The sequence below is a fragment of the Ranitomeya imitator genome, chromosome 1, assembly GCF_032444005.1.
Source record: "Ranitomeya imitator isolate aRanImi1 chromosome 1, aRanImi1.pri, whole genome shotgun sequence".
Taxonomy (NCBI): Eukaryota; Metazoa; Chordata; class Amphibia; order Anura; family Dendrobatidae; genus Ranitomeya; species Ranitomeya imitator.
The window spans coordinates 1,188,609,487-1,188,622,779 of NC_091282.1; the positions used below are offsets into that span (position 1 = coordinate 1,188,609,487).

General features: G+C 46.0%; 1 protein-coding gene across 8 annotated transcripts in view; it reads left to right on the forward strand.

Annotated features, from left to right (window-relative positions):
- The window catches only part of JAKMIP1 (janus kinase and microtubule interacting protein 1), a 211,713-nt gene that overhangs the window by 102,292 nt on the left and 96,128 nt on the right, over positions 1–13,293 (forward strand). For all 8 annotated transcript variants that reach the window (XR_011317025.1, XR_011317024.1, XM_069744820.1 and 5 more), the window contains exons 6-8: positions 1,054–1,200; positions 4,369–4,506; positions 6,188–6,247. Coding sequence is in view for 6 of the 8 variants with exons in the window: in XM_069744820.1 (XP_069600921.1) it covers positions 1,054–1,200; positions 4,369–4,506; positions 6,188–6,247 (345 nt within the window). In the remaining 2 variants the exon portion in view is untranslated. The remainder of the gene's footprint in view (positions 1–1,053; positions 1,201–4,368; positions 4,507–6,187; positions 6,248–13,293) is intronic.

Genomic DNA, 13,293 nt, shown 5'->3' on the forward strand with positions numbered 1-13,293 from the left:
GTTATTATAGATCCCATCATGCTGCAGCGCAGGCGCCTGTATGATGAATGCCTTAATGTTAAAAAAATAATATATATATATAATATTAGTATGTAATCTAGGGGGCAGGTCAGTTAGGGATCAGTTACCTGTCATACAGATGAATACCTAATGAGACCACATGAAGCCGCTCCGGGGCACGAGCATTTCATTAACTGAAAACTGAAAAAAAAATTGATCAACCACAAGACGGATTTCATCACCAGGTATCATTATAATCAGTATAACGGCGCCGACCTGACAATGTCTGTAGGTTACTGAGCACAATCCTGCTGACAGGGTCTCTGGGTGCTGGAAGTCTGCAACATGAAAACTTGCTCATCTTGGGAACATAGCCTTGCTGATATATTTAATTGCGGCAGACTGATTTTATAATGCCATGTTAAGATTTACTTATGGGATCACACTGACTTTATAGGGTTTTTTTTATTATTTCTTTTGGCAATAAAAAAAAAAAAAGAAAAGCTAACTGATAAAGTTTATAATTTCAGTATAGTGTCACCCCCAAATAAATCCCTAATAATATCTTCAGTATAAGGGTTCATTTTTGGGCTAGCACTGTAAAGGAGTGCTTAAGCCGGTGACCTTGTTTGTCACGTGAGCGCTGCAGCCTGTCAGTGAAGGCGTTCTCCGTTCCATCTAGAGGAAGTATGACCGCTGCAGTCCATCAGCAAGCGATGATGGGCCGCAGCATTCACATGACATAAACATTGCAAGGTGATTCTTACAATGTCCACAACTAAACTTGGGCAAGGCTCTTAAATTGCAGATATGATCTAAAAAATGACAAAAAATAAAAAAAAATTACACTTGAGATTTGCTGAGGCAAAAACAACAATAATGTTGGAGCGCTTCATGAAAAAATTAGCTTGGTCCTTTATGGGTTCATAGTCTCTAAAATTGCCCTGAACCTAAAATTTTCTGAAATCTAATTTATTCCATATATTATTTGTTCATGTTGTGCTTTTGTTTGTAACTATTGGATTTTTTTTTCTTCCCCTTTTTTGGTTATAGCTGAAACGCGTGCGTGAGACGGAAACACAGCTTAAGCCTTTGGTTGAAAAGAATAAAAGGATGTCCAAAAAGCACGAGGACACTTTACTGACGATACAGAGGATGGAAGAAAAAATCAAGGCCTTATCGAGAGATAATGCAGAAATGGTAAAACAAGGAAAACCACCGACCATCAGTAGGAGGAATATCCGTGTATATTCAGAGTATAGTAAAATTCTGATAGTCCAGCGTCCTCTGGGTCAATAGAAATATCAGTATCTTACAAACATACATTCACATTTCCAGAAACACCCGAGTCAGAAAATGTCCTTTTAAAAGGTTTGGCTGGATTTACACACATCACTTTTTCTGTATAAGTACGGACCGCACAGGCCATGGGTCTCCTGAACCAAACTCAACAGCCTCATATAGGTTGGAGGACATTGAGTTCCGGTCAGAATCCCGCAGACGGTCCACACAGTCGGAGTCGTAAAACCGGCCTTATAATCATCTAGTATAGTGAGAGCATTTTGCTGGTATATGTTACTATTTTATGATGGTGCGGACCCAAACTATCCTGAGAATGAGCGGGCCAATGCGATTTGTTAGCAGGTCATCCATTTTTTGAGTTCTGATAAATCGGCTCTATGGTCCCTGCATTCTCGGGATTGGCAGGAGTAGAGATTGCACCAATCCTATCAACAAAAGTAGCACATACTTTTTATATGCTTACATTTTATGAAATGGGAATAACCTTTGAAGACCTAATATGTATTCTAGAAATTATACATATAGCTCTGTGTCCTAAGAAAAGTTATTATGGCCCCAATTTTTGAATCTTCCATGGACCAACATTAGATTAGAACCTCTCTGGCGGTGGAATTCTATTAGTTTCCTCGTTTTATGTGCACTATGGATAGTGTTGCTGGGAGTGTATGCTGAGAGAGGGGGGAGAGAGCTGCTACATCTAGTTAATTGGCTCTTTATTTTTCTCTTTTTAGAAATGCTGATTTATTTCCATCATTAGATAAATTTAAAGGGAGCATTTCTTTTCACAATATACAGGTCCTTCTCAAAAAATTAGCATATAGTGTTAAATTTCATTATTTACCATAATGTAATGATTACAATTAAACTTTCATATATTATAGATTCATTATCCACCAACTGAAATTTGTCAGGTCTTTTATTGTTTTAATACTGATGATTTTGGCATACAACTCCTGATAACCCAAAAAACCTGTCTCAATAAATTAGCATATTTCACCCATCCAATCAAATAAAAGTGTTTTTTAATAACAAACAAAAAAACCAACAAATAATAATGTTCAGTTATGCACTCAATACTTGGTCGGGAATCCTTTGGCAGAAATGACTGCTTCAATGCGGCGTGGCATGGAGGCAATCAGCCTGTGACACTGCTGAGATGTTATGGAGGCCCAGGATGCTTCAATAGCGGCCTTAAGCTCATCCAGAGTGTTGGGTCTTGCGTCTCTCAACTTTCTCTTCACAATATCCCACAGATTCTCTATGGGGTTCAGGTCAGGAGAGTTGGCAGGCCAATTGAGCACAGTAATACCATGGTCAGTAAACCATTTACCAGTGGTTTTGGCACTGTGAGCAGGTGCCAGGTCGTGCTGAAAAATGAAATCTTCATCTCCATAAAGCATTTCAGCCGATGGAAGCATGTAGTGCTCCAAAATCTCCTGATAGCTAGCTGCATTGACCCTGCCCTTGATGAAACACAGTGGACCAACACCAGCAGCTGACATGGCACCCCACACCATCACTGACTGTGGGTACTTGACACTGGGCTTCAGGCATTTTGGCATTTCCTTCTCCCCAGTCTTCCTCCAGACTCTGGCACCTTGATTTCCGAATGACATGCAAAATTTGCTTTCATCAGAAAAAAGTACTTGGGACCACTTAGCAACAGTCCAGTGCTGCTTCTCTGTAGCCCAGGTCAGGCGCCTCTGCCGCTGTTTATGGTTCAAAAGTGGCTTTACCTGGGGAATGCGGCACCTGTAGCCCATTTCCTGCACACGCCTGTGCACGGTGGCTCTGGATGTTTCCACACCAGACTCAGTCCACTGCTTCCTCAGGTTCCCCAAGGTCTGGAATCGGTCCTTCTCCACAATCTTCCTCAGGGTCCGGTCTCCTCTTCTCGTTGTACAGCGTTTTCTGCCACGTTGTTTCCTTCCAACAGACTTACCATTGAGGTGCCTTGATACAGCACTCTGGGAACAGCCTATTTGTTGAGAAATTTCTTTCTGGGTCTTACCCTCTTGCTTGAGGGTGTCAATGATGGCCTTCTTGACATCTGTCAGCTCGCTAGTCTTACCCATGATGGGGGTTTTGAGTAATGAACCAGGCAGGGAGTTTATAAAAGCCTCAGGTATCTTTTGCATGTGTTTAGAGTTAATTAGTTGATTCAGAAGATTAGGGTAATAGGTCGTTTAGAGAACCTTTTCTTGATATGCTAATTTATTGAGACAGGTTTTTTGGGTTATCAGGAGTTGTATGCCAAAATCATCAGTATTAAAACAATAAAAGACCTGACAAATTTCAGTTGGTGGATAATGAATCTATAATATATGAAAGTTTAATTGTAATCATTACATTATGGTAAATAATGAAATTTAACACTATATGCTAATTTTTTGAGAAGGACCTGTAAATAAAAGCGATCACCTTTGAATTACTCTTGTACCGCATTATAAAAGCCACTCCTTAAAAAAAAGTCTTCTGGGCCCTATGCTAGTCAGCACGGTCCGGTCTGATGGGCATTATTTATCTGTGCCTACTCTATCTACTCACTTGATTAATGTAGATAACACATCCTACATCATCCACCTAATGCTGCGAATCTTGTGTCTGAAGAGTAGCGCAACGTGCCGACGCCGACTTCATTTCCCGATAATCGGTGCCGGCGTATTACTGGACTTGGCTCTGGCCTTAATAGGACGCCGCAAAGTGCGCCTGCATAGGCCTGAAGTTTACCTGCGAAGGGGCGAAATTTACAGGGATCAGTGGATGACATAGGGCACGACATCCACATCAATCAAGGCAGGGGGATGGTGATTTTACTGATTGGGGGCACAAACCATTGGACTGGACCACTTATAAAAGGTATCTTTTGGATTTGCAGGGGAAGTTAGTGGCTTAGATACAGATTGATGGAGTTCGGTACAAGAACTGTTACAGGGGGTGACTCTTGTTTATATCGGTAGAACCTGGTGACCGGTTCCCTGTAACCTCTATTGGTCATATGGATAGGTAATGGGGTAGATTGACTTGATCTAATATTCTAGTAATGGGTTCACATTGCCTTTACAGAAAGAGAAGTTGCCCACTGTGAGCTCCTTAAAGCGTCATTCTTCTCTGGATGATCTAAGTAATGCTCAAGAACAAGAGATCGAATTCTTACGCCTTCAAGTCATGGAGCAGCAGCAGATCATCGATGACATCTACGTGGTAATATACTGCAATTTTAATTTAAAGGGGTTGTTTAATCAAGGCATAACCTTTTTAAGGCTGTATGGTCCAAATCTAGGAACCCGTCTCTACGAACAACTTCAGTTCTGGAGAACTTAAGCCAACCATGTGTTACAAGTATATCTGTTTGTAGTCGGGCGCCGGCTGTAGCGGAACCATCTGGTTTCTTGCAAAATCTTGGAATACTATGATTTGAACCTGTGGGTCTGCATTCTAAAAATGATTTTCTGTGGTTTGCGGCCCGTAGGTCCTAGTTTAGGACCAACACTGTTACATCTGACCATGTTGGACGTACCCTACGAGTGCCACCAGTAGTTCACACTACAAGTCCCAGTATATAATGGACCTAATGTTCTTTTAATCCATAGACTTTCAAATTTTAGAGCCCTAGGGCCTCATTCAGACGTCGGTGATTTTTTTTTTTTTTTCTATGCCACTATTAGTGTTTTTAATCCAATATTCATCATCATTTTCTCATATCAAAAAATGGTAAAACTCTTCCTGTCCATTACAAAATCAAAGACGGTCAGCACATGGATTGTACACAGAGGGCAATGTTTTCCTTCAGTGACCCACAGACCTGTACCGGTAATTATAATCCAGGACTCGGATCAATAAGGACTATGGACGCCTGAATAAGGCCTAACGTAAAGGAATTGTTAGGTAAACCTCCCTCTTCAAGTCCATTAGCAATATGCCTTGTTTCCACGTTCCTTTCCTGCTTCCTCATTTTTTTCGTAGTTTAATGCATAGTAAGTGCTTAGAATCACCCAGGAGAAGCTCAAGAGTGATCAGCCGGTCCTAGATCTGCTCCCACTGTTAATGGGATTCACGTGCTTGCCTTTATCCTTCTACTTTCTCATGATCTTCTGAATTTATTGGGTTGTTTCGGCCTCCAGTACATAAGCCATTATAATACACACACGGTGACTAATTCAGGTGTCTAGTGGATTGAGCTTAAATCAGGAGAAACTAATCTGCTAATTATTTCGGAATTAATTATATATTATCGGCATGGGTCGGTCTGCGTCCTCCTGGATGTTGGTCTGGTCACCTCGCTTTATAACCGATATCTTTTAATAAGTGACCGGCAATCCACCTAAAATCTGACTATAGGTGTGATGGCTTCATATTTTCTGATGCTTTGTTTTGCATCACAGAGGTAGATACGGCTAGATCTCCTCAAACAGAAGCCATACTGTAGATCCGTCCAGAATTGTGAGCAGAATGCCCAAATCTGAGGCACAGGAGAGGCGAGACTGCGCCCTATGCGGTAGCATGCATGTCTCAGGCATCGTGGAAACTCCAGTACGGAGCATGAAGGGTGAAGATGGCCGACCGGCTAGCCTTATGTTACAGGAAGCAGACTCTGCGACAGTAGAAAACATACAAGATCATGCAGAATTGTGGTTTTGACCATGCGTATTCTTGGATTCCTGGATCAGTAAAGGCACGCTCACTTAGATATTTAACTATTTAGAAAAATTTCCGCAGTGATATCGGATGTCGTAATTTTTACATTAGAAACTGTACTTTTCATTGAAGGATTTTTTTTCTGCATATGAAATGATGATGCCCATTATGATTCCACATGGTCGTGGTTTTCTCCTTGTGCCAATTTTACTACACATCCGTTTTACATTGCTGTGTTTGTCTTTAGGAGAAAGAGCGAATGCTGCGTTTCAAAAAGCCGAAAAGAAAAAGCTTAAAGCACCCAAAGGTATTTTTTTGTTTTTCATGAAATGTGTAAAATACAACAATAGATTGTCAACCTTATTTTTATTTTTCTCCTTCGCCTCATTGGGGGACACAGACCGTGGGGTGTATGCTGCTGCCAATAGGAGGCTGACACTAAGTGATACAAAAAAAGTTAGCTCCTCCCCTGCAGTATACACCCTCCTGCCGGCTCTCGGCTCCTCCCTGCAGTATACACCCTCCTGCTGGCTCTCAGCTCCTCTCCTGCAGTATACACCCTCCTGCTGGCTCTCAGCTCCTCCCCTGCAGTATACACCCTCCTGCTGGCTCTCGGCTCCTCCCCTGCAGTATACACCTCCTGCTGGCTCTCGGCTCCTCCCCTGCAGTATACGCCCTCCTGCCGGCTCCCTGCTCCTCCCCTGCAGTATACACCCTCCTGCCGGCTCTCGGCTCCTCCCCTGCAGTATACACCCTCCTGCTGGCTCTCGGCTCCTCCCCTGCAGTATACACCCTCCTGCTGGCTCTCGGCTCCTCCCCTGCAGTATACGCCCTCCTGCTGGCTCTCGGCTCCTCCCCTGCAGTATACGCCCTCCTGCTGGCTCTCAGCTCCTCCCCTGCAGTATATACCCTCCTGCTGGCTCTCGGCTCCTCCCCTGCAGTATACACCCTCCTGCTGGCTCTCGGCTCCTCCCCTGCAGTATACACCCTCCTGCTGGCTCTCAGCTCCTCCCCTGCAGTATACACCCTCCTGCTGGCTCTCAGCTCCTCCCCTGCAGTATACGCCCTCCTGCTGGCTCTCAGCTCCTCCCCTGCAGTATACACCCTCCTGCTGGCTCTCAGCTAACCAGTTCTTGCTTAGTGTATGTAGGAGGCACATGGGTCTGGTTCAGCCCCCAACGTTTTTATTTTATTGTTTACTTTTCTGTAAATTTTTATTTTTTAATTAACGGAGTGAAGGGGGCGACGGTTCCTTTCAAGGTTCCGATCTCCCCCGAACCATCAACAGGCGAGCACGGCGAGTATATACATCACCGTACCCTCTCCTGCGCCGTGGGAAGCCATGCCTGAGCTCACTTCAGGGGCGACGGTTCCTTTCATGGTCCCGATCTCCCCACACCAGCAGCAGGCGACCACATGGAGTGTCACCTCCATGTATCCTCTCCTGGAGTGTCGCCTCCATATATCCTCTCCTGGAGTGTCGCCTCCATGTATCCTCTCCTGGAGTGTCGCCTCCATGTATCCTCTCCTGGAGTGTCGCCTCCATGTATCCTCTCCTGGAGCCAGGCCTAATGCCGGACAACTGGCCCTGTCCACCCGGACTGAACTCCATGGATGTACAGAGGCCCCTCTCTATGGCGTCCGAGCAGCCCCCACTGTCCCACCACTGTGAAAGCGGATGGCACAAGGAGGCGGACGGTTCCTCTCCACCTCCCTAACAAACGGATGATGGATTGAGGCTTATCCCTGCACCGTCCACGCTGCTCAGAACAGCGCTGAAACCCACATCCGCGGTGGCTCCATGCCGGGACGCGCATCAATGGTGAGTGGATCCATCTTCAGAGGGATATTCACATGCTGACAGGCAGCCTCAGCCACTTCCCTGTGGCCCACCTCTCTAAGGTAACGCTCTGGATGGCTGCAAAAATTTAGTCCCCGGCTTCGGCCGATTTGTAGGCCGCATCCTGGAAGTCTTGCCTGGAACGTCCTGCTGGTGTCGCCCGCCGGCTACAGAAATTTAGGCCCCGGCTTGGGCCTATTCAACATCGTGTCTGTGGCTCCGCCCCCCAAATTGGCGCTTCTCGCTCTCTGCGAGATTTTATCAACTCTGCAGCTCCCGGTGGCCATCTTGGTCCACCCGGCCAGCTCACACTGGGGTGACAGTATTTTTGCATTAAAGGGGCACATCGACTTTACATCAGTACCCGGGTAAGGAAGTACCTGGTCTTAAAGGCACATGACCAGTATTTCCTGGTCTTAAAGGTGCATGACCAGTATTCCCTGGTCTTAAAGGTGCATGACCAGTATTCCCTGGTCTTAAAGGTGCATGACCAGTATTCTCTGGTCTTAAAGGTGCATGACCAGTATTCCCTGGTCTTAAAGGTGCATGACCAGTATTCCCTGGTATTAAAGGTGCATGACCAGTATTCCCTGGTCTTAAAGGTGCATGACCAGTATTCCCTGGTCTTAAAGGTGCATGACCAGTATTCTCTGATCTTAAAGGTGCATGACCAGTATTCCCTGGTCTTAAAGGCGCATGACCAGTATTCCCTGGTCTTAAAGGCGCATGACCAGTATTCCCTGGTCTTAAAGGCGCATGACCAGTATTCTCTGTTCTTAAAGGCGCATAACCAGTATTCCCTGGTCTTAAAGGCGCTTGATCAGTCCGAGGAGCCCTCCGCCGCCGACCCCAGCTTTATCCTCTAGTTCCCCTCAGTGGACTTCTTCACTGACCAATCCATGGTTCTCGGACCAAGAGATTGAATCCCTCTGTGTACCCTCTGTGTTTGGAGTGCTCGCAGGACCAATATACATGGTCCCTATCCTACATGGGAGCCGTCGGCTAGCAGGGGTCGCAAGTATTCTAGAAACGTGCAGGCATCTAGAAACATACAGGCATCTAGAAAACGGAAGATTTTCGTTTCCTGCTCCCTCACCAATGATTTGATGACAACAAGGCTCTGAATATGGATTGGATATTGCCTGAGCTTGCCAGAGCTTCAGAGACTAAACTCCCTCGAGAGCATTTGCCATTCAATTCGGATAAGCGATTCACTGGACAGAAGCCTCTACGTGGGATGCCATGCATGGCCTGTTTTTTAAGGGCGACGGGTCCTTTAAAGGGCACCGATCTCCCCACACCATCAACAGACGAGCACACGGAGTGTCGTCTCCATGTTTCCTCTTCTGCATCCAGGCCTAATGCCAGACAACCTGTCCTGTCCACCTGGAGACCTGTACTCTGTGGATATATAGAGGCACCCTTTTTGGCGTACGAGCTCCCCCCTCTGCATCACCACTATTTAGTGGATGATGCAAGAAGGCGGGCAATTCCTCTCCACTTCCCTGTTAAGAGGTTGATGGATTGAGGGTTCCTAATTTTTATCTCTGCACCGTGAAAAGAGGAGATGGCAAAAGACTATGACCTGCTGGATGCAGCCGCACATTCTGCCATGGGGCAGATTAACCGGGTAGAATCTCCTGTGGTATACCTACCAGTATCCCTACCTGATGGGTCATCAATGAAAAATACCACGGACTGTCAGATAGCAAATCTGGTTCGTTCCGTCTTGCGGCTTCGAGTCCAGTGCTCTATCCTCCCTAGCGGCCGCATGGATTGCTAGAGCAATGGTCTCCTGGCTGGAGACCTTAACTACCCTGATTCACACCAGCAACAACTGGCCAATCAAATCCTTTGAGCGGGAGACTGACAAAGGATTGTATAAGGATTGTCCAGCACAGTCTAGATCTAAGAGATCTTGGTTCCAAACAGGGGAACGAAAAGTAAGATCGACCCTGGACCTCAAACTTCTAACAACCTTTGACATGGTCCTCCTTCTTTGGATGGTGTTCCTCCGCTCAGCCATTACTTCAACAGAAAAAAGTGCAGTTTCCGGCATCCATCGACATTCGGGTTGCTTGCCCTCTGCAAAAATTCCTTCGCCTTTCCATTCGTCAACAGCATTTTCAAGTCACAACCTTGTCCTTTGGCCTTGCTTCCGCACCCAGAGTGTTCGCTCGGGTCATGGCGGATGTCATGTTTCTCTTGCACTCTAGAGCCGTGCTCGTCCTGTCCTGTTTGGTCTGTCTAGCCGCCCTTCCAGGACTACGCTGAGTCGTCTATATCTCTTGCGATACCTTCTCTCCTGGGCTGGCAGCTACACTTAGACAAGTTCTCCTCATTTCCAGCCCAGCAGATATCCTTTTTGAGGATGTTCCTGCACACTTCTAGAAGGATGGTAATTCTTCCTCGAGACAAGGTCATGGCCCTTCAACAGGGAGCTCACGCAAGGAGAGTTCTGAGGACTTGATTACTCACCCCCTCATTTCATTCGATTTGCTAAGAGAGTTCTGAGGAAAAATGGTGACGACAATGGAAGCGGTTTCCTTCGCTCCGCTCGTTTTCAGCAAGTCAAATAGACTTTCAGACAATAGTCTCTGAGCTCCTTCTTTATCCAGGGCCTTTCTCCCGGTTCAATGGTTATTAGTAACTACCAATGCCAGTCTTCTTCTCCCCATCATTGTTCTGGAGATCCGAACGGTAGTCTTACATCAGGTCCACTGCCTTCTGGCGGGTCACTCTATCCGAATTCAATTGGATAATGCCACGGCGGTGCCTTACGTCAGTCATCTAGCAGGTACCCACGATCAGGCGCCATGACCGAGGTACCTCACTTTCTCTGATGGGCCGAAGTCTATTATTCGGTGATCTCGGCAGTATATATCCCAGAAGTAGAACTCTGAACGGCAAACAAATTCAGCCATCAGGGTTCCGCCTCAAGTCAGTGGGAACTTCACCCAGAAGTCTTCCATCAGATCTGTCCTTACTGGAGTTCTCCAGTTGTAGGTGGGATGACATCCAGACTGAAGGCCAATGTACTCGAGTTCGTGGTTCGGCCTCGAGATCCAAGAGCCATCGCTCTCCATGCTCTGGTTCTGCCGTGGTACCAGTTTCCATAACTCCCCTTCCACTGCTTCCGAAAGCCTTTCGGAAGCAGAAAGAAGCCCCAGTGATCCTCAGAGATCTGCACTGACCACGTCCGTTTTTTGTTTGCGGAACTAGTATCTTCTCGCCTTATCGCAGCACAACTGCAAGTAGGGACTTTCTCACAGGAAGTTTTCACACGTAGTTCTTCCCTATCGCATACCGTTAGATCATTGGGACCTTATTATTCCTAGGAACCTTACAGTAGGCTCCTTTTTCATCCAGGCAGACTTTACTATCAGGGAAAGTCGTCCCGTTCTCCTCTGCGATATTCTCACTCTGACGGGTCTTCGGAGCTAGCTTCTCTGCTCTTTCAGACTTTTTTCCCTTATTATCTTCGAGGCAAGGTTGTCCTCAGGCCATCTCCATCCCTTGTTACCAAGGTGGTACTGTATTACCACTGTTATGAGGGCATAGTTCTTCCCTCATCTCTTTTGGCTCCAGTCCACAAAATGGAATAAGATCCTCCATATTCTGGACGAAGTGAGTGCTCTGAGTAGGTACGTCTTGAGGACAGCGTCCTTCTGAAGGTTGGACATTTTATTTGGGCTTCCTGACGGTAGAGGAAGGCTTCCTGACATTTTCAGGAAGGGTTTAGCCGTTTCATCGACCATGATAACATGGTGAATTCTTTTCACCATCCAGGAGTCCTTCCGTGCTAGATGTCAGCCTATCTCCCTGTCTATCAAGGGTTCTAGGCACCAGGCGTCAGCAAGGCACGCCTGCAAGCTTGCGGATTCGTCCAGTCCGCATGCATTCTTGAAGCACTATAATTCCCACACTTCCACAGATGTGAGTCTGGGCAGGCGGACTCTGCAGGCCGCGGTGGCGCACTTGTAAGTAGCGGTTACACAGGGCCTGATCTATTGTTGTCCCCACCCAGGGACTCCTTTGGGACGTCCCACGGTCTGTGTCCCCCAATGAGGCGAAGGAGAAATAGGGATTTTTGTATACTCACCGTAAAATCCTTTTCTCCGAGCCATTCATTGGGGGACACAGCTCCCACCCTGTTATTAGCTTATGCTTGTTTTTTAGAATATGACATGCTATACGCTTATATATTGTTATTGATCTCCTACTGCTTTTGCACCGAACTGGTTAGCTGAGAGCCAGCAGGAGGGTATATACTGCAGGGGAGGAGCTAACTTTTTTTGTATCACTTAGTGTCAGCCTCCTATTGGCAGCAGCATACACCCACGGTCTGTGTCCCCCAATGAATGGCTCGGAGAAAAGGATTTTACGGTGAGTACACAAAAATCCCTATTTTTAGGTTCAGTATGGTCTAAAAAAAAAGCTTCTCTGATTCACGTATTCCTCCTCCATAGTGCTGCCTAGGTTTCCCATCGGTCTCATTGTTTTCCTTTTCTAGATGTATCGTTTATTCCAGTATAGCCTGCAAGGTTAGGTTACATAGGACCCAGGGGACCCTAACATTTTTGTTAAGAATGAGATGGAAGCATCCATTCTTTTGCATGGATTGTGTTTTTGTTTTTATAGATCAGCTACATTCTCAAGAATCTACCTAAAATTGCAATAAAAGGCAGTCCCTGCACAAGAATGGTGCTGTTTCTGAGTTTAAACATTCATTTTTATACCTCTTTCCGTCATATGATGACCGGGTGTGTGATAAGTCCGGCCCCTGATGAGAGCTGAAAGTTGTTAATCACACCCAGATCTGCTGTTCTCCGGCACATGTCATCACTTTGCAGTGAGGAGAATAGATTGTCCATACAGGTCTTACACTGAACATGTCCTGAGCTATTGTGGGGGCTGGGGATCTCCCCTCCTCCCCCCATCAGTGTGTTGTGCCGGTTTATGATTGGTCAGCATCAGAAAGAGGAAGTACACGCCCCCTTTCCCCAGTGAAAGCTCTCTGGTACTGCCCACTTGAAGTTAAAAAAATTAACTGTTTAGGTACCAAATATTTTGATTGCTAGTATCTCCAACAAAGAATTGAAATAAAAAGGAGGAAAAAAAAAAAAAAGCAGACTTTAATTCTGCTCTGCAGTGCCCATTATACTGGGTGTCCTCTTGAAATGCTGCTCTCATTCTCTAACAGATACATTAACGGCGTGGGAACCATGGCTGCTGTTCCACATGCCCATCAGCTATCGCACAGTCACAAGGAGTTGGTGGATTGCTATGGCTGCCACAGGGGTCTGCTGAAGACCCTCACACCTGCCACCTCTGTTCTTCTGTGAGAACCTTACTGTGGCTGGGCTTTGTAGGAGACCGTGATTTTTCTCACACTCAGGACCATGACTTTTCCTATATATTGCAATAATGCGGAATCGCAATATATAGAACAAACCATTTGACGATAGCAGGTCCAAGTCCCGTAAGTGGATTAGCAAAATAAAAAGTGAAAA